Genomic DNA, 22,851 nt, shown 5'->3' with positions numbered 1-22,851 from the left:
TCTCTTGAGAGGCAAGATGGAGATTATTTTTAGATTATTAAGGAATCCAACCATGACGATTTTTGCATTTTTTTATAGAATGGCCAGTGGTCCAGGAGGTCATGCACCTCTCTCCAATCAGAAATCGATACCTTGGGAATGTTCTCGAACAAAGAAATTACAGGTCACTGAAGAGGAGCTGTTTTATATGAATTGTAGAGCTGCCTATCTAACTGTTTTTAAAAGCAGTTTAGAAAATATTATGTCAAGAGATCAACTCTGCATAGGTAAATATTCTTTTACTTTTCAGCATGTGTTTATTTTTTCCCATAAATTGAGAAAAGCAAAAAAAAAAAATAAGATTTAGAATTTAATTCTAAATTTGTTTTCATTTCTTAATAAAGGTTGACTAATAAAATCAGTTTTTTAAGATGACCATATGCTACAAAATTAAGTTCCAAAATTATTAAATAAAATATCTAAATGTCATATTGTAAAACCTTAAAGTTTTTGTTTTACTTTGAGTATATTTTAAGCCATCATCATCTAAGGATTAGTGGTTTACAATGATAGGTAAGAGCTTTACATTCTGAGTAAGTTTGAATTTGACTAATTTGAGGGAATGAATGGAAAAGAATTGATTAGTTCTTGCCATGAGACACTTAGAAGCATGCTGAGCAAACTCAAATAAAAGAATGGTCTCCAGGGAGTGAATTCAGTCTGAGGAGTATTGGGAATAGTGACCTGATGTATAGGGCAGCCAGCTGACTCATCATAAAAGAAGTAATGATGCTGTTGATTTCTGTGTCCAGAAAGGAGAGCAGATCACAAGATGGCTTAGACAGACAGCCAGATGGAAGGGGAAGGATGGTCTGGCCTGAGGTCTGAGGTCAGCCACATAGAATGGACTACCCCAGTTTGCACTCCTCTTAGTCACCAGTGAAAATCAGTCCAGAGATGAGTGAAATTCCTTAAGTCTTGGGAACATGGATTCTGGAGTCCGGTGCAGAAGATGGGTCCAGATGGGAAGAAGCAGATCAGTGATAAGATGGGTTAGGGGGGTGAGTGGGTAGGAAATCTGTTCAGGATCTGAGGCCAGCAGAAATAGTGGATGGGGTAAATTTGCAACTCCATAGTCACAGTCAAAATGGCTGAGGCCTAGGTTGAGGAGAACAGAGAGAATGTTTGAGTTTTGTCATTGGGTAAAGATTTGAAGAAGAAAATAGAGAACAGAATGAAAAGACAAGAAGGAAAGGAGAGAAGAAAGGGTAGTTTATTCTCGTCATTGTTGTCCTCTCCCTTGTTACTTGTTACATGGTCCCTGAGGACATGGTCAGCCCCATAAATGTGAAAAAGAAAAAAAGACTCAGCCCTCTCACTCCGTCTGTGGTGGTCAGTAATGTTGGGACCACTCACAGATACGGCTTCGGTTGTTTGGGCCATAAGGCCAGCAATGAACACAGGACCCAATGACTTGATAAGCCATTTCTTTAAGACAGGGCAGTGGTGTGGTGCTCAAGTGGCAGAAAGGACTTCCTTTTATGGGGCCATAGGGACCGGGAATTCCTGACGCAGTTCTTCATGCCCCCTCTGCATATCCCAGGGATGAAAAACTGGTCCCTTCCCTCAGAGAGCTGACATTCAGTGGCAGGATCATGCCAGAGTCGTACTGAAGACCCCCCAAGGAGCCAGGCCCCTTCCTCTCCTCTGGGCCTCCTCCTAATCAGAAGACGGCCCAAGGGGTGGGAGGTGAAAAGCTGTGCAGCTCATGCTGAAGAGGAACGAAGGCACTTCTGGGCATAGTGGCTGAGAGGAACGTGAGCCAGTGCCGGGGACTGGGGGAACCTTTCCCTGCCACCAAGGTGCCCAGGGCCAGAGCCAACAGGAGGCCGCCATGATCTGGGGCTTGTGGGCAGATCGCAGCAGGCCTGAGGCCTGAGAGATGGGCCAGTGTGCCAAGAGTGCCATCAAGGCAGGGAGAGGGCAGCCTGAGGCAGGCCCTCATCACCTGCAGCCTATTTGGTCATTATTCTTGTTGATACCAATAATAGTCAGCATTTATGGGGCTTTTTCAGGTAGGGCAAAGGGCTTTACAGGAGACATCTCTGATTCTCACAACAGCTTTGAAAGAGAGGGACTATTGTTATCCCATCTTACAGATGAGGAAACAGGCAAAGAAAGGTTAAATGGCTTGCCCAGAGTTACAAGTAAGTTTCTGAACCAGAAATTGATCCCAGATCCTCTTTTCTGCAGGATCCAGAGCTCAGTCCATTGGGCTGCCACCTGCATCACCTCCTGTACCACCTCCTGTACCACCTCCCGTGCCATCTCCTGTATCGTCTCCTAACCACCTCCCATGCCATCTCCTGTATCATCTCCCGTACTATCTCCTATGTCACCACCTGTACCACCTCCCGTGCCATCTCCTGCATCACCTCCTGTACCACCTCCCGTGCCATCTCCTGCATTACCTCCTGTACCACCTCCCATGCCATCTCCTGTATCACCTCCTATACCACCTCCCTTGCTATCTCCTATATCACCTCCTAACCAAATACTGTGCCATCTCCTGCATCACCTCCCATGCCATCTCCTGTATCACCTCCCATGCCATCTGTGCCACCTCACTCCCTTCTAATCACTCTCCTTCAGATCTCTTCTCCAGCCCATCGTCCAGTTTCTTCCAGATGATTTTCTTGAGACCTAGGTCTGACTATGCTGGGCTCACCTTCTTAACTTGACGCTTATGGACGAGGGCTCCATGAATTCAGAACTTGTTGACCTCTGGTTGCTGCATTTCCATATAACTGATGTCCTTTGGGATCCTGTGCATTTCATTTTGTGCATTTAAAACCCTGCTTCTGAGAAGAGGCCCCCGGACTTCTCTGGCTTCTCCACTCTGAGCCAGAAGGGTCGGACTCAAGAAGAAGCCAGCCTGGTGTGAGCTCTCAGGCTTTCAGGTTCTGCCCCATTGGCCTTCTCTCTGCGCCCCATGGCACCTGCAGGTCTGATAAAGCTGTCAGCCATACCTTTTATCCAAGCCCTTGAGAAGAGCCCAGGAGTCCTCCAAGGCCTCTCGACTCTTGAAGCTTTATTCAGTTTGGGGGGGTGGGTGGAGATATGCCCCTGGCATAGGATTGTACCCACCCAGAATATTGCGAGCTGTCCTTCAGGAAGCCTGGGCTGCTTTGGGGCTCGCCTCTCTCACCCCCTGTCCCAGGAGATATCTGAGAACTCCACCAGAAGATGAAGCTGCACTCACCACCTAATAAATCTTGTTGTCTTCCCCTTTTAAAAAAAATGAGGACCTTGTTTCCTTTCTCCTCCAGTGTGGTCTCCCCTGTCCCCAGCAGGGAGTAAGCTGCCCCATTGGCCTGTTTTTCTGGGCCAGACTCCTCAGGGTCTCTGAGTGGGTTCCCTATCTTCTTATCTCAGGTATCACCTACTTTTGTCCTGACCTTTTCTGCCCTCCCGCAAGAAAGAGAGAGTAAAGCATAAATTCAAGCCTTGTTCTCCTCCCCTGTCCCAGGGCTTCCCTTGTTCCCCCAGGCTGCTTGAATAGCTCTGTCTTCAGGAGCTCCCTTCTCCTGAGCTGCTCAGCCTCCCGGGTCATGCTCTGGCTCCTCATCTTCTTGCTCCTGCTCTCTTGGCCCATCCAAGGCAGCTGCTGACTTACTCAAGCGGCCACTTGGCTCCTCTCTCACTTTGAGAGTTGCTTTTGTGTCTTCTGAATTCCATTCATGGAGTTCCTTATCCTTCTTGGGCTAACTAACTTCTAGAGAATTTCCATCATCTCCCCATCTTGCTCTGAGCCCTTGGAAATCTGAGCTCCCAGATCTGGGGTGCATTTCAGACAGCAGGGGAGTCGCAGTTAACTTAGGCACATTCAGCTAGGTGAGCTTGGGGAGCAGGAAGTAACGGACACGTGCAGGAGACAGAGAGAATGAGAGAGAACAGTTTAAAGACTGTAGGAGCCTCCCTCGCCATTTTATGTTCCGCTGGGTCCCAGTTCCCAAGTGCCTCTTGTAGAGTAGCCGTCTTGCCCCCAAGTTTGAGCCTAGAATCTTCTCTTTATCATGTCCACAGGCACTCTATTCATTTTCTTTAGGCTCACTGAACTAAGGTTCATTCTTCATTGGAACTCTTATGGTTCATGCCCACTCAGCTGGAAAGCCCCTGCTGGCTTCCTCCCCTTTGACTTCCTGGGGAGGCAAAGAAGAAATGGTTCTGGGCTTTTAATACAGGCACACTTGGGTGGGAAGCCCTGGCAAGACTAGTTTGTTCCTAATCAATGATTTTTCTGCCAGCTAAACCTTAGCTGTTTTTATTTGCTTCCATTTAAAAAGGATTCACGCCTCCTTCCTCATCAATAGCTTAGTTAAGTACAGTGGGGAAGAGAAGACACTTAGTTGTTTCTCTGGCACCATCTGCTCCCTGATAGTGGCTGCCTTCTATATGAGACCCTGGCACCTTTCTTGGTGTAAGTTTTTAAAGAGACTCTAGACTTTCCTTTCATGAAAGGTTACCTGCTAAGCTTTCCTCCCAGGCTTTATCAGAGGGTGGGCCCTGCCCCCGAGGCCGATCCTACTCATGCAACCTTTGTCTCAGATTGAAATCTAGAAGAGAATCTCCCTTTATTGGTATGTCTTTGGCAGAGAGAGTCACCAAGGAGATGTCTTGGTAATTGGAAAGCAGCTGAAGTGGTCCGGTGGACCCATAGCAGGCTCAAAGTCAGAAACGCACAAGTTCCAAACTGGCCTGAGACAGTTTTTAACCGTGTGACCCTAGGCTGGTCACTTTACCTCTATTTCCTCATCTGTGCAATGGGGTTCATGATAGCATCGACCTCCTGGGATCCAGCAAGTGAAAAGATGTGACAACGTGCTTTGCAAAGTTTAAAGCATCAGATAGACGCTTGCTGTTACTGTCACTGAAGTCTCCAGTCACTGCTTCCTTCTTTCCTCCCTGGCAGATTAGAGATCTGTTTCCTAAACTTTTCCACATCCTCTTACCATCCAGTTGTCTGTGGTGACAATATGTGTTCAGGCTCTTCTTTTTGGGGTTTTATGCAGATTTGTGTCACCGTGCATCCCTCTGATTTCTGAATTTCCTCTTAATACAATACTCTTCCTCTACTCCTTTTACTCATCCCCCTTTTTTTGAATAAGTCATATCTGTTGGAGCCAGATTCTGATCAGCACTCCCATGCAAACAAGGCTCTGGGATAGCTCCAAGGACAAGGCTGCTTCTTCACTTAGGACCTCCAGCTCCTTTCACTTGTTGCCTGAGCTTCAGGCCTTTATAGAAAGATAATTGGGATTTGAATTGAAGTGTCGTCTCCTTTTCAGACATTTTCTCCATGGAATTTCTGGCTGCTGTAGCCTTTCTCCCTCCCACATTATAGCTGCTCTCTGTGAGACACAGTTTGGTGGGTGTTTTATATATGTGTGTGTGTGTGTGTGTGTGTGTGTGTGTATGTGTCTATGTATGTATGTATACATACATATATATCATCTGTTTCCTTTAGACTTCAGTTTCTTGCTCAGATTTTTTAATCGTTGGCAATGGTTTTAGCTTCCTTGGAAGCTGATTTCAATGACCAGAAATTAATAGTATCAGATCAACAGAAAGATGCCTCCAGTACAACAACCATGCGCTTCTCAGCAACATGAATACAAAACAGATAGAAATCACTGGGAATGGGGCTAGAGTCGGCTTCCTCTAGGAGGTGGCACCTGACATGAACTTTAGGGAAAACTGGTGGCTCTAGAAAAGGAGGTGAAGGGACCCCAGGCATGGGAGAAGCTCTGCAGAAGGCATAGGATGGGAGTAAGAACCAGTTCCTTTCATTTTGAATTGTTAAATATTGAAACACTAGAAACTGTTCTAAAAAGTTGTATGACCTGGCAAAGTTTGGCGGGTGATCTCTCAGAAAATGGGGTCGCCAAAAGGAAGTCATCAGATGGCCTTTGGAAAAGGCTGTAGGATAACTTTTTATTTATTTCCTCAGCTACAAAAGAAATGTTTTAGATGCAAGGACTCATTAGCGTGCCTCCTCACTTACTTGACCACAGCCCAATTAACCCTTTGTATTTCCTCTGCTCTCCGGGGAGGCAAAGACCACTTTGGGGTGCTCCTGAGCAGATATTGCCCAGCTGCCTTAGTTCTGCACTCGCTGAGCAACTTGTAAAGTCTGTATCTTTGGGCCAGACATGACTTTTTGGTCCCTGCAGGTTCAGAGTGATCCTCTCAGTGTTTACCTTCTCTAAATAATGGTGTGCTTGTGGGAAGCACTTTCCACTAAGTCAGGTGCCTCAGCACTAGGGCTCAAAGGTGTTCTCCCAGGCTAGAAATGCTTCCCCCTGGCAGAGGCAGCCCTCATGGTCCCGATCTCAAGTTTTTTCTTCTGATCTGTGCTTTTATCCAGTATTGCAGCTGGCAGTGGTGAGGGAAATCCCACCCCTACTCCCACAGAAGTCTGAATCAGTGCTGATGGAGGCCCAAAATGTGCTCTCAAAAATACTCTCTTAGTGAGCACACAGTAGGCACTTAGTAAGTGTTTATTGACTGACTTATCCAACCTTTTCTGTGGGCAGCTCTTCCTACCTCAGTCATCGGTGATTTTTGACGCAGCCCTCCAGTTACAGTTACTATTAAAGTGTTGCTTCATCATCTCAAAGTTCATATCTTTTAGGAAAGGGCCAGAGTCCATTCCTAATTCAATAAGAAGGGCCCCTGCTCAGCAGATTAGGGGCTTCTCTGACTACCCCATTCCAGCTGGACTGTTTCAATACTGAATTATTGCATTTCAGTGTATCAAATAAAATACTTGTTTATTGATATAACTTCTGACATGTTATTACTGAGCTTCCTTTTGGTGTTATCACCAATCCAATAAGTTTATAGTTTATACTTTTCCCTTATTGAGGCATTTACTTTAGAAACCAATGAATGTGTATTATCAAGACACTAGTTTTACAGGCTTATCTGGAAGGATAAGAAGTTAGAATTCTTCTTCCATAAATTCTTGGTGCTAAATGGAGCTCCCTTTATGACATGCCAGTGATTAATTTCAAATAATCTGAGTGTAAACACAGGCGCATTGGGAACAAGTGTGAGAACCTTTATATATTCTTGTGGCTTTCCTCTGTATCCAGGTGCCCAAATATATACCAAGGGTACGTACATCTCCATTTTGGGACTGGATGGACCGACAATTATCAGACCTTGACATGAACGTATTAACAGGAAAATAACAGTTATAGGTTTATATTAAAATTTCAGGTGTACTGGGGCAAGGGATTAGGTGTATGGAGTCGGTTGTGAAGTGTCTAGAGTTATATTATGTTGGTACTGTTAGGTACACTCTGCTGTTCGTTCAATACTTATTCATGATAATAGGCTCCAATGAATTATTACAGAAAAGTTTTTAAAACAGTTTAACAGTTCATAGAAATAGGAATGCAAAAATAGAGAACATATTTGTGTGTGTGTATGTGTATATATATACATATATATGCATATTTTATGGAGAGAGAGGAGGAAGAGAGAGAGAATTCACTTTATTACCTATTGTTTCTTTTCCTTTCTATATACTATAATTCTAACCTTCAAAGAGGGGAAGTATACAACATTATTTTTTAAAATGTATACTAAAAATAGCAATTCAGTTACTTGTTGTTCAGTCCCGCCTGACTCTTGGTGACCCCATTTGGGTTTTCTTTGCAAAGGAACCGAGGGATTTGTCTTCTCTGACTCACTTTATAGATGAAGAAACTGAGTTAAGTGACTTTATGGGGTCACATATATAGTAAACGTCTGAGGTCAGATTTGAACTTGGGAAGATGAGGTATCCTGACTCCAGGCCAGGCTCTCTGTCCACTGCACCACCTAATTGTTTACTTACTTGCTAGACACCTGTTCCCTAGAGTGACCTTGTAAAGGTCCAAGATTGTATTAACAACTGCCACTGCTTTTAGGAGATGTTTAAGTGAAGACAATGTCAGCTATTACCATTAAAAATTCCCCCTTTTCCCAAAGCATCTCTGAACCCTGCCAAAAAAATATCTAGCTATTTCCAAAAAGCTTTTAGTTGGATGCATTAGAGATGGCAGGTACATTTTTAGAGCAGAGGGAGATTGATCTTGTAATATGGACTCATGAAAAAAAGTGGAAATCTTAACATTAGTTTGAGAACTGGGCTTGTGGAGGGAGAGGACTATTTCTTTCATCTTTGTGTGCCTCTGGAAATAGAATAGTGATATGCCAAGTTCCAATAGGAATAATTTCTCTTTCCTTTCTCTCCAGAAAGTCCATTTTTATCCAACTTGATTCTGCTCCAAATTAAGTAATTGTGTATATCTGGGTTCCCCAAAATCACCTACCGAATTTACTTGTCCATTGGTCCTCCACATATCTGAATAAATAAATAAATGGTGAATTAGTCAGATATTTCTTTTCTGGTGTGACAGTTCATAATGACCTTCCATCTAGGCAACCCCAACACAGACAAGAACCTACAAATTTCTGTAAGAATGTATTAAGTTTTTATGTAGATATTTGTTTCAAATTTCTTTTTTAGGTTTTTTCCTTCTAGTAAATAACTGGGTTTTTCCTATTTTCTAATATTTCCCCAAAGCATTTAGTAAAATATTTTGCACAGTGGGAAGACTTAAATGTTTTATGATATAAATGATTTATAAGGTCTAGGTGGGCTACTCTGGATCTAGTTAGTGTGTTTGTTGTGCCAAAAACATCTCTTGCGATGTCACATCACTTGAAGTTTATTCACTCAGAGAAAATCATGAAATTAACTACCCAGATCATTTTTCTGAGGTTCTGAGAATATACAGGTGATCCTGTGAAATCTCATTTAATTTAACTAGTATGTTTTTTTTTTTGGTTTTCATTTTTATGTCTCCAGTGCCTAGCATAATGTCTTGCACATAGGAGTGATTATAACTGAAATGCAATTCAGTTGGATATGAAATTTCATATAAGACATGAGAATCCCAAATTAGAGCAAGTATGCACTTTATTTTGTGACTTTAAGGGTGATGACCAAGATATTAGATGTACTAGATAATGAATATTTTTGACAATCAGACATATGTATGTTCAGCAGCATTTCCCTTTGGGGTTTATGTTATGTGGCCATTATGCAAAAATCTGGCCATCCTCAATGAAAAGGTCAGCTTGCCCCATTATAGAAAATATTTAAGATTATCCAGAGTCATAGTTAGCAGTATTTCAAAGTGTTTCGGCCCTTGACTTGTCTTTGACTTCAAATGGTTTTTAAATTTGAATAGGTTATCCAGACTTTAGATGACTTCTAATCCCCAAATTCTATGATTCTAAAAACGAACACATTTCTGTATATAGGTTATAATGTAACATACAGCTAAAGACCTTGAAAAGGCTCCTGGGCAACAATAATTAGAAAACAGTTTATTCCTTAGTTGAACTGTTGCTCTTAATCTAATGATTTTTAAATTTAACTCCTTATTTTGCATTTTAAATGTGTCAAGAGTATTTGTTGAGCCTGGCAAAAGGGTATTTTTTGGCGTTTACTTTTTTGTTTCCAGGTCTCAATTGCATTTGATCTTCTGAGTTCTTAATTAATAAACAAGTTTTAAAAAACCATCAAGTTGTGAACTGAGGTGTCAAAATTAATTTTTTGAATTTATTAATGGACATTAAGTAATGGACTTGAGCTTTTGTCATTTGTGTTTTTGAAAAAAATTGAATACACAAGAATAACATTTAGTTGTTAGTATTAAAATTATATGTATATATATATGTGTTTGCACAATTTTGTAAAAAAAAAAATAACTTGGAGGGGGGAATTATATAATTCAGGCCCTAGTATAAAGTTAATAAAATGTCAAAAAAAATTTTTTTTTTACTTGGCAGCACTTCAGAAAGCAGGAAGAAATCCTTCCCAAAAGACAATTGATAAGTACTGGACTCCTCAAACTGCTAAGCTGAATTTTGATGATTTTTGTGCAATTTTAAAAAAAGAAAAGCCTACTTCAAAATCAGAACTATTAAAAGCATTTAAGAAAATAGATGTAAATAATGATGGCTATATTTTACACACTGACCTTTATAAAATTCTTACAAAGGTAAGCCCTGTGAGAAATCTTTTTTTCCTAATCTATTTCAGGAGAAATAGGCCCATTTCTGCTATAAAATTTTTTTGGAACTCAGCTTTATCAATCATTTGCATTGATATCAGAACTAACTGTACTTGAGTGGTAAGAGAAATGACTGACAGAATCTTAGATGCTGTCATAAAGTGCTTCTGGATCCTTCTGAATGAAAGGTGTTTTGTAAATGAAAGCTAAAGGAGTTGCTTGGGACGATATCGCCATTCCTTTGTGCCTCTGAGTAAGTCTTTGCTGAGCAGCTCTCTGTAAGTCAGTGATCGATCTATGTGCGAAGGAAAAACTATATATAAATTGGGAGAAGTCATTTTGTTCTTGGCTGTAGCATTAGGAAGTATCATTACTCTAGTTGCAATGTTGTATTTTATTTAATCTATAATATTCAATTGTAATTCGTAAACAGAAATTGAACACAACTGCCAAGAATTTGATAGTGTTGCAAAGTAAGTGATAACAGAAACAGAGCTTTTACTCAGAGGGTTAGTGGCTTCCAACCTTTGACAAAGATCAGTTTCCAAAATTTTTCATTGCTCTTCTTTGCATGGCTAATTATAGAATGTTATTCATTTAAAAATTGACATATTTTAAACTATCTCTTAAAAAAACATTGTAGACATTTAAAAATCTAATCTGTTTTCACAGAGAGGGGATAAAATGACACCAGAGGAATTGAGTGCTATACTCAATTTGGCTGATGTAAATGTGGACGGCAAGCTTGACTACAATAAGGTGTGTGTTAAATCATCTCTTGTACATGTGACCTTGTAGTATTGGTGAGGAAGGAATATTGTGATAGCATAGGTATCCTTTTGAAAGTTTGCTATAACTTATTAATATTAACCAATTTATTTTAAATTGAACATGTCTTCAGTTTCAAATTATTTCATATCATGCCCTAGTACAATAATTGTATTTTTTTAAAATAACAAGTCCTGGAAACCTACAAAAACTTATCAGAAATGCAGCTTTTCAAGAAAATAAAACCATAAAAATTATTTAGAACAAACCCAAGTCTGCACATGTCTTATAAAAAAATAATAAATCACCTCCCAGGGTGTACCACATTTTATTTTCACTCAATGTGACCTCCTCATTGAATCATGGCTGCATTTCACCTGGTCACTTGAGAGTGGTCAATCTGATCCAAGAAAATAAAATGAGTAACTCAGTTCCATTGAAAATGTCTTCCATCTATCAGTCTACCCCTTACCTACTAATGCACATTTCTCCCTCCCCTTCCTGAAATGTATGACTGAACATTTTGCCCACTGGATTACTTTTTTATTTTCTATAGTTTTGTAAATTATATGTGACAACCAATGAGCAGTGTCTCAAGACTGCACTAGAAAAACTGGAAATTGATAGTAAAATGAGGCTTCAGCAATTAGGAAGTCACCTGGAAGGATCTCCAGAGAGTGCCATATCACCAATAGCAAAACCGTCCCTGAGAATTCCAAGGAATATTGATCAGGAAACTATGCTCAATAGAGGTATTTACTTTTGTGCCTAATAATTTTCTGCTAAAGAAATACGTTTTTTAAAATCAGTAATTCTCTTTTAAATTTGAACAAGATTCTTTGTTATTGTTACCATTTATAGACTCGTTTAGCCATAATCCAAATTCTTTAAAAGTAAATTTTATGATGAAACTTAATTAAGGTTGCAGTATTTTCTCTAGGAATCAAATATCTAACTACAGAGTGACAGTCTAGCAAATGTGTATATTAATATTATAAAAATATCCAGGGAGACTGATTGTGTAGACAGTTATATAATTGCTGAGGAAGTCACTTAGCCTTTGTACACCTCAATTTTTGCACCTGTAATGTGAAGGAGTTGTCCGTTATGGCCTCTCTGTGCCTTCCCAGCCCAATCCATGATCCTGTGACTCCACTCTAGACAGTAATTACATCACTCTTGCCTTATTTCCCATAGGGAATACACAGAGAGAAGGATTGATTGCTCAAATGGGTCAATTTATATTATTGGATGTTAGAGACAAGATTCATATTGATAATCATTAAATAATATGATGAAAGAACAGAATTTAACAGTTAATGAAAATTTGTTGCAGGGGATGGCCGAAATTCTTCTCTACCATTACCAGCTCGAAAGTATAAAACATCTGTTTCTTTTAATATCAGCATGGGGGCTAACAGCTGTAGAAACTCAAAGCTACTTGAGCCAAACTCACTCAAGGTATGTTATTTTAAATCAGAAATTGGGAAATTGGGGGATATTTTTTCATATTATCTTAACAATTTTTAATATTTATACTGTTTCATTAAGGTCTACAAAGTAATTTTTTGACATTTTTGTAGAGGCATCAACATTTGCAGTCTGTATTTAAAACAACTTTTCTGGTTTTAAAGTAGAAACGGTAAATGATATTTTAATGAGGACTTTAAGGGTAATGTGATTTATTTTGAGTTGTTTTACCTGATTATCTAAATTAATGCATCATTAGCCCTAAAATAGTTAATTTTATTTAACAAAGAATTTATCTAAGTCTTTTCTTTTAAATAAATCACTCATTCGATATCAGTTCCTATGGGGAAAAGACAACAAAGTCACTTTGCTAAGTCAATATTTGTAGAGTGTTAATATTGATCTTTTTCCTTTGTTTTCCCTTTCTTGACTCAACCTTTACTAGTTTTCTTTCAGCAGAAAATAATAGCCACAGAAATATAAAACATTAACTGGAAACTGCTAGGATACATTAAAAATGTGCACCTTGAGACCTCTGTTAAAGGGGAAAAATGGTTATGACCACATAGTATAACTGCTGTTAGAAAACTGAACTGATTGTTCTCATGAGCTACATTTTGTTTCAAATAACAACTCTGTATTTGTTATTGAACTCTGAAGTCCCCTATATCTTTAAATTGCTAGACAGTGACATTTGTTCTATATGAAAATTTTAAAACATCATCTCCAAGGAATTGTTTTCAGTCTGTTTAGGAATCCATACCCCCCAAGCAATTTAGTGTGCATGCTCACCATGTTCAAACATAATATTTAGTGTCCAACAGTATGATTTTCTACCATTAGAGCCTTCGTCTGTTTCCCAAACATGAAATGTTTTTTTAAAAGCCCTAATATTATCAAAGATGACCTGTGTGTAATAAATAACCAAATGTGAAATTACAGTATAGAAATGAAAAAAAAAATCTGTACAGAATATATTTTGTAAATACTTATAAGAATTTTCTCTCCATATCATATTGTTGTCTTCAAAATAATTTAGCCCACGCCATTGTCAGTCTATTGCCTTTAAAAGAGAATTTTACATTTTAAATAGTACGGATTTAAACCTAATATTCATAACCATTATTTGCAATCACTTTTGTTTCAGAATTACAGCAAACAGATAATATTTGGGTCTCTTTTCCAGTAACATAATTGAGATTGTAATACTGAATACAGAAGTTAGGCCAAGCTTTCTCTTAAGACCAGGAAAAACCAAGATTATACTAACTTCTACAATATTGCAAGTTGTCCTATAGTGAAGCTACCCAGATCCATTCAACAACTTACTATATTTTTTGATTTGTTTGAATACTTGTGAGAAAATACCAAAAGAACACAAATCGTGATGACAGTCTTTGTTGAGTCATTGTTTAGAGGGATGAAAAAGATAGAAATGATAAGACCTTGCCCTCCACCCCAAAATTAATATAGTTCAATCTCGTTAGAATCAACTGATTTTTTTAGCTGGGAGATAACTTTAAAGTAGAATCATAACATCCAATTTGAGAACCCTTCAAGTATGGTTTCCTATAAAACTTCTCTGGCAGGTCATTATAAGTTCTTCAGTTAAAGAGCTGCAGGGAAAGTGCTACAAGCCAGGACAATGCAGCTCACTGTTAGATAACTCATAATTGCTAGGAGTACCTTACTTACATTGAGAAGAACTTATCCATACTCAAAAATTCTCATTCTGGAGTTAAACAAAAGTCCAATTTTTCTACAAGAAATCCTTTTAAAAATCTGAAGCCAAATCTCTAGGCTAACTCTCTCCACTTGGTTTTACCATCCTGGCTTCCTAATACCATTAAGTTTGTTCCAATCTACAAATGGATTCCAAAGATGGAGTCACCAGAGAAGAGGCAAAGAAAACCCTCATCTCCTTTTCCATGGACCTTATACCTTTTTCTTGTAGTCTCCAAGCACATGAGCTTTATTGGATATTCCCATCTCCTAACAGTGGACTTCTATTGCCTTTTTCACATAACTGCGGTGTATTTGTACTTTTCCTCTCCTACATTATGTAGTTTGTTTTTTTAACTCAAGGAGAGGAATTCTTTTCTATTTCCTTTTCTCTTATTTTTCCACCTTTCAAGATCAGTTTTAGATCTTGACTTTTTCAGTTACATACTAATTATTCTGTCTAGCCTCATTTGGAAGTAGAAAATAATTCCTGGGAGAACTCTAGGTGCAAGAATGAGGATCTTAAAAGAATCTTAGCAGATGAAAACCTTGGGGTAAATCTTAGGAGATGGGATATAGAAGGAATAAACCTGAGAGCTGGCACTGGGATTCAAAAATGATTCCCACAAATGTAAGATGGAGGAGAGATATAGGCAGCTTGGTCTCCAAAAGCTCTGTGGAGCTTTAGTGGTGGCAACTCATTATCAGTCATGCAGGTTGTTGGAATCAAGGCTTCCTTGCTGGGGCTGGTCTAAGGACCAAAAGTGTTAGAGCAGGGCTGCTATAGCAAATAGCCCCAAACCCAAACCCAACCAAACAGGTGCACCTGCTTTAAGAGGCATAACCTCTGAGTCCTCCTCTCCTCTGCCTCCATCAGCCCTCATCGGGAGTTTTGTGCCCAGTTTGGGGTCGCAGGGGAATTTTAACAAAGGATGACCAGAGGTAGCTTGCTGCACAAGGTAGCATTTAATAGCGGGACACACTGCCTGTCAGCGAACATGTCCATGGCAAAGCCTCTGGGCAAAAGGGCAGTTCTGCTTATCCAGGTGTTGGGACATACGGAATAGGTGATATAGGATGGGCAACATGACTGATTTGGTAAATTTGGTAATCAGAGCTAACAGTGATCCCTCTCCTCTCCCCCTCACCCCTGTTTTCTCATGAGACTAAGAAATGCCCATTGTCTGAATGCAGGTGTGAGACCATGGGTAAAAGGTTTGGACAGCAAACCGGCTGTCTTTGAAGGGTAGACTGATGGAGGAAAGATATTGGGCCCAGCTCACACACATTTCACAAGATTAGCAAAATTTCTTGAGGCTACAAAAGATGGAGTTTTAAATTTAACCCATTAAAGACCAGCTGAACTCTAAACTCAGTTCAGAGACAAAGAATCATGACTTAAGCAGTTACAGGTAAAATCTATTAATTGTAAATGGGGTCAATAAGAAAAAAATAGGCTCAATTTTAGTCTTCTCACTGGCTTAAAAGGAACAGGTATAAAATGGAGAGTGAGCATCTGAGACAGGCCGCCAGGTTGGTGAAGGGCCTGAGCCAGTAGCATAGAAGGATCTCCAAGAAGACTTTGAAGGGTTCAAGAGCTCCATTGGGTATTGTGCAGATTCCTTTTGTGTAGGGGCAGGATTATGTCTAGTGCCCTTTGAGGCCTTTCCAGCTCTCAGGTTCTGTGATTCTGTGACTAAGGGACAAGGGGAGAAGCCATGTCTTCTCAAAGGAAAAAAGGCTGTCCAGAGAAAAGACGCAGAGGCAGGGCACTTTGAGCCCGATCTGTGACCTCCTTCGTGTCACTGGTCTGTGCATCCTGCCCTTCGGGGAGCACACCTGACAAGGTGCGGTCAGCAGTGAGGGTGCACTCCCGCAGCCCACTTCCATCCATCATTTGTGTTTCTCTTGCCCTCTGGACCACTGGCCTTTGGGATTCCCTGGAGAGCCTGGCATTGATCGCCTGTCTCACCATAGTGCACAGTGATCTCTTACTTACCCTGTGGTTACAACAGGGGAACAAAACACTTCCATCCCAACAGAGGGAGCAAAGGCTGCTGGGTTACCTGTGGGCTTCCGTGTCTACATGTGGGGTCTGCCAGTCTCCCAGAAGAGATTCCCAGAAGGTGTTAGCATGTCCAGCTGGCCTGTTTGTGGGTGCCCTGGCGAGCGCCGAGCTGTATTTGGCAGCATCCTTCCCTCTCTTAAAAATGTGCAAGCAGGTCTTCCTGCCTCTGTCTCTTTCTGTTTCTCTTGTCTCCATCCCTGCTTGCCACTGTCTCTGTCTCTACTTTCCTCCCTTCTCTGTCTCTCCCTGTTTTGAGGATCACCCCCCACATTAGGGAAGATAAAAGCAAAGTTGTACTTTCTCTCTGTCATCATTGGCTCTTCTTTCTCTCTCTTCCCAACTTCCCCCAGTCCTCTGTTGTTTTCAGCATTTGTTACCAGCCTGGGTTCATGCTGGGCCTTAGCCTTCCTGACTGCCTTACAGCTTGGTACTAGGTTGGGATTGTGGAGAGGATTTGCCATTAGTTATTCTGTCTTTGAGCATGGCCCTTTAAAATCTGAAATAAGTGGAGAGCTTTCTATGTAGCTAAGTCCATTTTTTTTATCAACATTTTACCCTTTTATTTCTCACCTGGCTCATTTTATTTATAGCTTCATCTTCTCTCTTAAGATGGCTCTCCCATTAGTCTCAGACTGTGGGTCCACATAAGACTATTCCCAATACAACCCTCCTGTTTTTTTAATCATTGGGCTGAGAAAAGCGAAAGAACTTGAGTATATAAATACTTGGGGAATAAATAAATCACATTAAACTTTCTGGAGGGCATGAAGGACACAGACTGACCCAGAGCTTGATCAGTCAACAAACTTTTGCTAAGTACTTACACTGTACCAGGCCTCATCTAAGCACTAGAAGATGCAGAGACAAAAGTGGGGACAGACTGGGTCAGGGACTTAGAGCATCCAGATGCAGAGACTGAGACTCCCAGAGGCTCTCTGGTTTGTCCAGAATCACACAGTGGTAAATAGCAGAGGTGCAACTGAAACGTTGGTCCCTGTGACCCAAATCCAGTGGATTTTTTTCAGCTAGGTCAGATGGACTACAAAGGAGAAGTAGCCATTTGTCATAGAGTCATTTTCAATCGTGTCTAGCTTTTGTGACCCCATTTGGGGTTTTTTTGGCAAATATCCTGGGATGGCTTGCCATGTCCTTCTTTAGCTCATTTTACAGATGAGGAAATTGAAGCAAACAGGGGGAAATGACTAATCCAGGATTACACAGCTAGGAAGTGTCTGAGGCAGGATTTGAACTCAGGAAGTTCAAATGATTGACCTCTGGGTCTGGCATTGTACCCATCACCCTACCTTGGTGCCCTGTAACTATGTTAGGTAGAGTATTATTTGATTTAAATGTTATTAACGGTTCAATTCTCTGTAGCTTTCACATAAACTTCATTTTATTCTGAAATGTTTGATCTTGCACTTCTGACCTAACTTCTCATTTCACTTCATTTCCTTCTCACTGTCCTTATTTTATTAGCTCCAAACTGTTTGACCCTTTTTATATTTATAAAGGAAAGGATTTTTAAAAAAATCTTCCAAGTAACTTAACAAAGATAATGTATTATTTTATATTTATGATGTATTTTAAAATGCTTTGTTAGTTCTCTTTACAGCTGTAAGGATTGCATTATTAGATCTTGTCCATTTTGCTAATAACAAAACTGAGATAAAGAGAAGTGAGTTCCATAGCACCAAGCAGTTCTTGAGTTGGAGGGTATCTGGTCCCGCTTGCTGCCACCGCATGGAGACTCCCCTTCACATCCCCCAACAAATGATCATAATCAGAGTATTCTGAAATGGATGGAAAGTTATAAAGAATCTTGATAACATCGTATTTTACAATAACTTTACCAAAAGGGTTTCTCTTCTGTTCCCTACAAGAATCCAGATTTTATCCCTTTTTTAAAGTCCACAACAAGGCCCAGCCAATGTAGGTGTATAATAAATGCTTGTTGATTGGTTGGCTGGACCCAAGCAGCTATTGCTGAGGCAACAAAAGAGTAATTCAGACTGAGAGAAAGTGGCCTTTTAGGGGTTACAAAATGTCTTGAATGGCAGAACAGGGATCAGATGACACACAGACCAGATCTGGCAGACCAGATTATTAGACTGGCCCCCATCAGTTGGTTGCTGGAGGATTTATGAAGCACATACTTTGTGCAAGGTACCGTGCTAAGCGTGGGTGACACCGGGCAGGACAACAGGGTGGTCTCTCCTCTCCAGAAGCTTACACTCAAGTGGGAAAGACAGCAGGTAAAATGGAGGTAGAAGGATGATGGAGAGAGCTAATTCTAATCATTATGATGATCGTTATGGCCTCGGTTAAGGAACACAGCCAGGGGCCCCGTCTGTGGGGGCCACTTCATCAGACCCGAGGTGTCTGTCTTTGGTTCTGCCTCCAAACACAAACTGCCCAGCGCCTGAGCACGTGGAGATTCATAATGATGGATCACAAGCTTCTTTCTGCACTGTGCTAGGCCCAGAGAAAGGGCTTGGTAAGCTAAAAAGCCACTGGGGTTAAACTAAGCAGAGCCTATCTCCTTAGCCACCCTATTAGGATGGGCCTGATCAGGGCAATTTCTAGAGCAGAGTTAGCGGTTTTATTTCTAACTTAAGAAGATGAACATAAAATTTGCTTCCTAGATGGTATTCTTGGGCTCCCAGGCATGTGTTGGGGACCTGCTATAGTGAATATGTTGAAAAACGTAGTCATTTAGGAAGGGCAAGCATGAGGAATGCCTGACAATACCTGCCGTGATTCAAACACAGAGCTCTTGGACTACTCTCAATTAGCTGGCAGAATTCTTTTGTGAAGAGTACTGTAAATGATTTTGATACAGGAACATTATGCTTGCCAGCCAGGATAAGGAATATGCTAGTTTCCCCAATTTTAAGTCATAGAATCAGAGAACTTTGAACTGGGAGGGGCCTTAAATATAGTTATGCTGGTCCTTCCACTTATATCTGACTAAACTGAGGCTCTTAATATGAGACAAAACTAGAGTTACAGGGCACACAGAAAGCTTGCTTGTGGAACCTAGGCCTGCTGACTCCCAATCCATGTCTTCGTAGCTCTATGGAGAAACATATCTAACTCTTTTCTTTCCTTATTTTTATGCTCTTTCTTTCTTTAAATTCACAAATACTATGACCTTGTTTAAGAGACCTACAAACAACTTCTGCAGATTCATGTGGTTAGATTCCTTTTTTAAATCCAGAGTACATGGTAATAATATGTTTAGTTCTTGTTCCAAGACCTTACTTTTCTGATAATTGATTTCCAAAAGAACAATCTTTTTTTTTAAATTAATATTGCTCTAATACTAAAAAAAATTTTTTCATTGAAAACTTTAAATATATTGGTAATTAAAATATGAAATTTACTGTTTTTGCAATTTCTTCTTTTCAAATTGCCTTCTAAATTACGACCAATAACAGATTTGTATCTAATATATAATAGCATAATGCTTCTTTTTTAGGTTTACACACTTCCCCTGATTTGATAGTATATAGCACCACCTTATGCCCTCTCTAAGGAAAAACAAGCTCCTGGTTTTTCTTTTATATTGATTAAAAAACAACTTACTTGACATAAAAGTTTCTTACTGTTAATACTTGAGATAAAAAATTCTTCCCAATCCTATCCTAGTTTACTTGCTATAACATTCTGACTCATTGTCTGATCCAGAATTAGACTGTTATTCTCATTTCAATTGAAATATGCAGCAAAATGTATATAATTATACAACTTATATAATTTGAGGCTCAAAAATTAACTTACGTTATTTTAAATTTTATTAGATCATTTAATTTATTGCTTAGTTTTATTTTGTTGCAAAGATACCGAAGCTTGACCAGTGCTCCAACTTAAAAAAATCATCTAAATGGCATTTGATACTGTGGGGAGAGCTGAACTTCTTTTTGTTGGGATGCTCTTATCTAGTCAGAGCTGCGTCTGGATTCTTTGAAATGTGGTTGATGTTACTCTGCCCCTTCTCTTCCTCCTAGTCTGAAATTGCTGCCTTTTTCTACCATTCTCCAACCACATTAAATCATGCTTACAGACTTCACAGATTTACCTGCATTTTTTCTACTCTGCAGCATTTCCCTGGATAGCCACCCCCATAGCTACAAATATTATTTCATTTTAACTATCCTAGGTAATAGTAAATTAAAATTAATTTAACTTTTACAGGGACGCAGGTTGAGGGACTTGCCTAGGGTCACATAACTCTAGTAAGTGTTAACTTTCTGAGGCGGGATTTGAATTCCTATCCTCCTGGTGCTCAATCACTGTGCCATCTAGCTGTGCCATCTAGCTGTCCCATGAGTGTTCTTTAAACTGGTTTTATCTCCATTTCTTCTCTGTGTTTTACAGGGTATTTCTGCTCATAATTGTCTATCATTCTTCATTGTAACATTTTATAGGCATTCTATATGTATTTTAATGTAGGATTCCCTGTGTTTATTCTCTCTTTCTGATTGACATTTTAAGATGCTTGTGAAATAAGGTGATTTTGGGGCTCTTGTTATGGCAATAAATTGATATCTGTTAGACTGCCTGATGAAATTATCACAGTCCATGTTGATGTGATTTCTTTTATCTATCTCATTATTTATTTTTAGTTACTTTTTAAAGAGTTCAGGCTTAAGTTCCCTCAATTGTATTGCATACCCTTTTTTCATTATTATTCTTTCCTCCTCTATACTGGCATTAAATATGATCTTAGCTCTGATGAATTTAAAGCGAGTCTGTAGATAGATGGCCATCTCAGGAATATCTCCCATATCAATGACAAGTCTTTTCCAGTCTGTTAAAATATTCTCTGTTTTCATTCTTTCTGGTGTTATTTGGCATTTGCCCATCTCCACTCACACTACCCGCCTCCTTAGTGCAGACCCTGATAGATTATTACAGTATTACAATAACTGTCTCTTTTCCAGCCTTCTCATGGCTTCCAAAGGGATTGTCCTTAAGTGCAAATCTGACTCTCCCTTCTCAACTCGGTCAACCCCCGGGGCTCCCAGTCTCTAGAAGAAAACTGAGGCCATTCTGTGCAGCTTTTAGGTTTCTTTGATACCTGGCTCCGCCTGGCTTTGCTCTGTTTCCTCATCCATGGTGTTCCATCACTCTCCTCCCACCTTGAGACTGGCCATCACCCCAGCCTGAATCCTCCATCTTCTCACTGCCACTTCAGAGATTTCCTCCCTTATTGTAGACACGGAATCCAGCCCCACTGCCCTTCCTGCCAAACAGAGGCAGATCAAATGATCTTTATTTATTCTGTATTGTCATTCGCTTATGGCAGGGATCTTCAAACTTTTTAAAAAGAGGGCCAGTTCACTATCCCTCAGACTGTTGGAGGGCCGGACTATAATAAAAACAAAAACTTTGTTTTGTGGGCCTTTAAATAAGGAAACTTCATAGCCCTGGGTGAGGGGGATAATCATCCTCAGCTGCCACTTAGTTTGAGGACCCTTGGCTTATGGTATCAATCTCTTGGGAGTAAGATTGTTGTATTCTTGGTAATTTCCCCCAACAATTATCACAGTACCTGCCTATAGCAGGGACTTAATAATGCTAATGAGGATGATAACCAACATTTATACCACACTGTAAGCTTACAAGGCCCTTTATACTCCCAGCAGCCCAAAGAAGCAAAGATCACACAGTTGGGTCCTAGAGAGGATTCACACTTGGACTGTCTGAGTGCCCTCTGCCCCAGCTCTTTGAATGATTGAAGCATTGAGCATGTATTCTAGGCTTGCCATGTGCTGCCCACATTCTAGTTCTAGGGGAACAGAGACTAAAACAAGACAGTCCCTTCTCTTCCAGAAATCTCCTTCTAGCAAGGGAAACAACACTCCATAAAATGTTCATGCAAAAATATATTTTTTAAAAGAATCAGGTTGTACCTGGCAGCACCAAAGAGATTTTTTCCCCCCAGTGGCTCATCCTCCATGAGAAAAGATTCTAAGAAGAGGCGAGGAAGGACTGTGGACCACAGTCTACACCATAGTCCAGGTGTGGCTGCTCTGGAGAGACACAGGAAGGGCCATGATGGACTCACAGGCTCAGAAATGGGGTTTTGAGGGATTAAACAGGAGAGCTTAGGTTTGCAGACATATAGAAGTGCTGGGTGGAGGGAGGCTGCAGGAGACCAGCTTGGAAGCCACTGCAATATCTGGGCAGAAGGCACTGAGGTCCCGAGGGATGAGGGATGAGGGTTGAGACTATGGGTAGAAGTAACCGTGGCGAGATCGAGCAGCCGAAGAGATGTGTGGGGTAGGGCTGGAGTGACGGGGTACCTCAATAGGAACAAGCAGGTTGGAGGGCTTGGGACGTGCCAGAGGGGAGTCACGTGGCAGGCTGCCCCAGACAAAGAGAGGCTGTCCAGCCCCACCCAGAGCCCAGGCCAGCCTCTGACCTGGAACCTCAGACTCCAGGGACTTCGGGCTCCTGGTCCGGCCCTCCTACTGCTGCCCACAGGTCGCTATCATGGAGCAGCAAAGAGTGTGTGGAACTGAGGGCTAGGAGACCTGGTCCAAGCAGGGGGGGGGGCGTTCTCCACATTGACCCCCAGTTTTCACATTGTGAAATGGATGTGTCTGCCTATGTTGTTAAAGTCCTACTATGTGCCCACCTCTGCTAGGCCCTGCTAGGTGCCTGCCTTAATGAAACTTCCTATTTGTCAGGGAGAATACA

At 40.6% G+C, this 22,851-nt stretch overlaps 1 protein-coding gene across 2 annotated transcripts in view; it reads left to right on the top strand.

The window, feature by feature from the left end:
- The window catches only part of EFCAB7 (EF-hand calcium binding domain 7), a 51,490-nt gene that overhangs the window by 8,097 nt on the left and 20,542 nt on the right, over nt 1-22,851 (top strand). For both annotated transcript variants that reach the window (XM_003767285.4, XM_012547560.3), the window contains 5 exons: nt 79-266; nt 9,892-10,103; nt 10,788-10,874; nt 11,440-11,635; nt 12,220-12,344. In XM_003767285.4, coding sequence (XP_003767333.1) covers nt 80-266; nt 9,892-10,103; nt 10,788-10,874; nt 11,440-11,635; nt 12,220-12,344 — 807 coding nt within the window. In that variant the 5' untranslated portion in view covers nt 79. The remainder of the gene's footprint in view (nt 1-78; nt 267-9,891; nt 10,104-10,787; nt 10,875-11,439; nt 11,636-12,219; nt 12,345-22,851) is intronic.

The sequence above is a fragment of the Sarcophilus harrisii genome, chromosome 4, assembly GCF_902635505.1.
Source record: "Sarcophilus harrisii chromosome 4, mSarHar1.11, whole genome shotgun sequence".
Lineage (NCBI taxonomy): Eukaryota > Metazoa > Chordata > Mammalia > Dasyuromorphia > Dasyuridae > Sarcophilus > Sarcophilus harrisii.
This window is presented reverse-complemented; position numbering and strand designations above follow the sequence as displayed.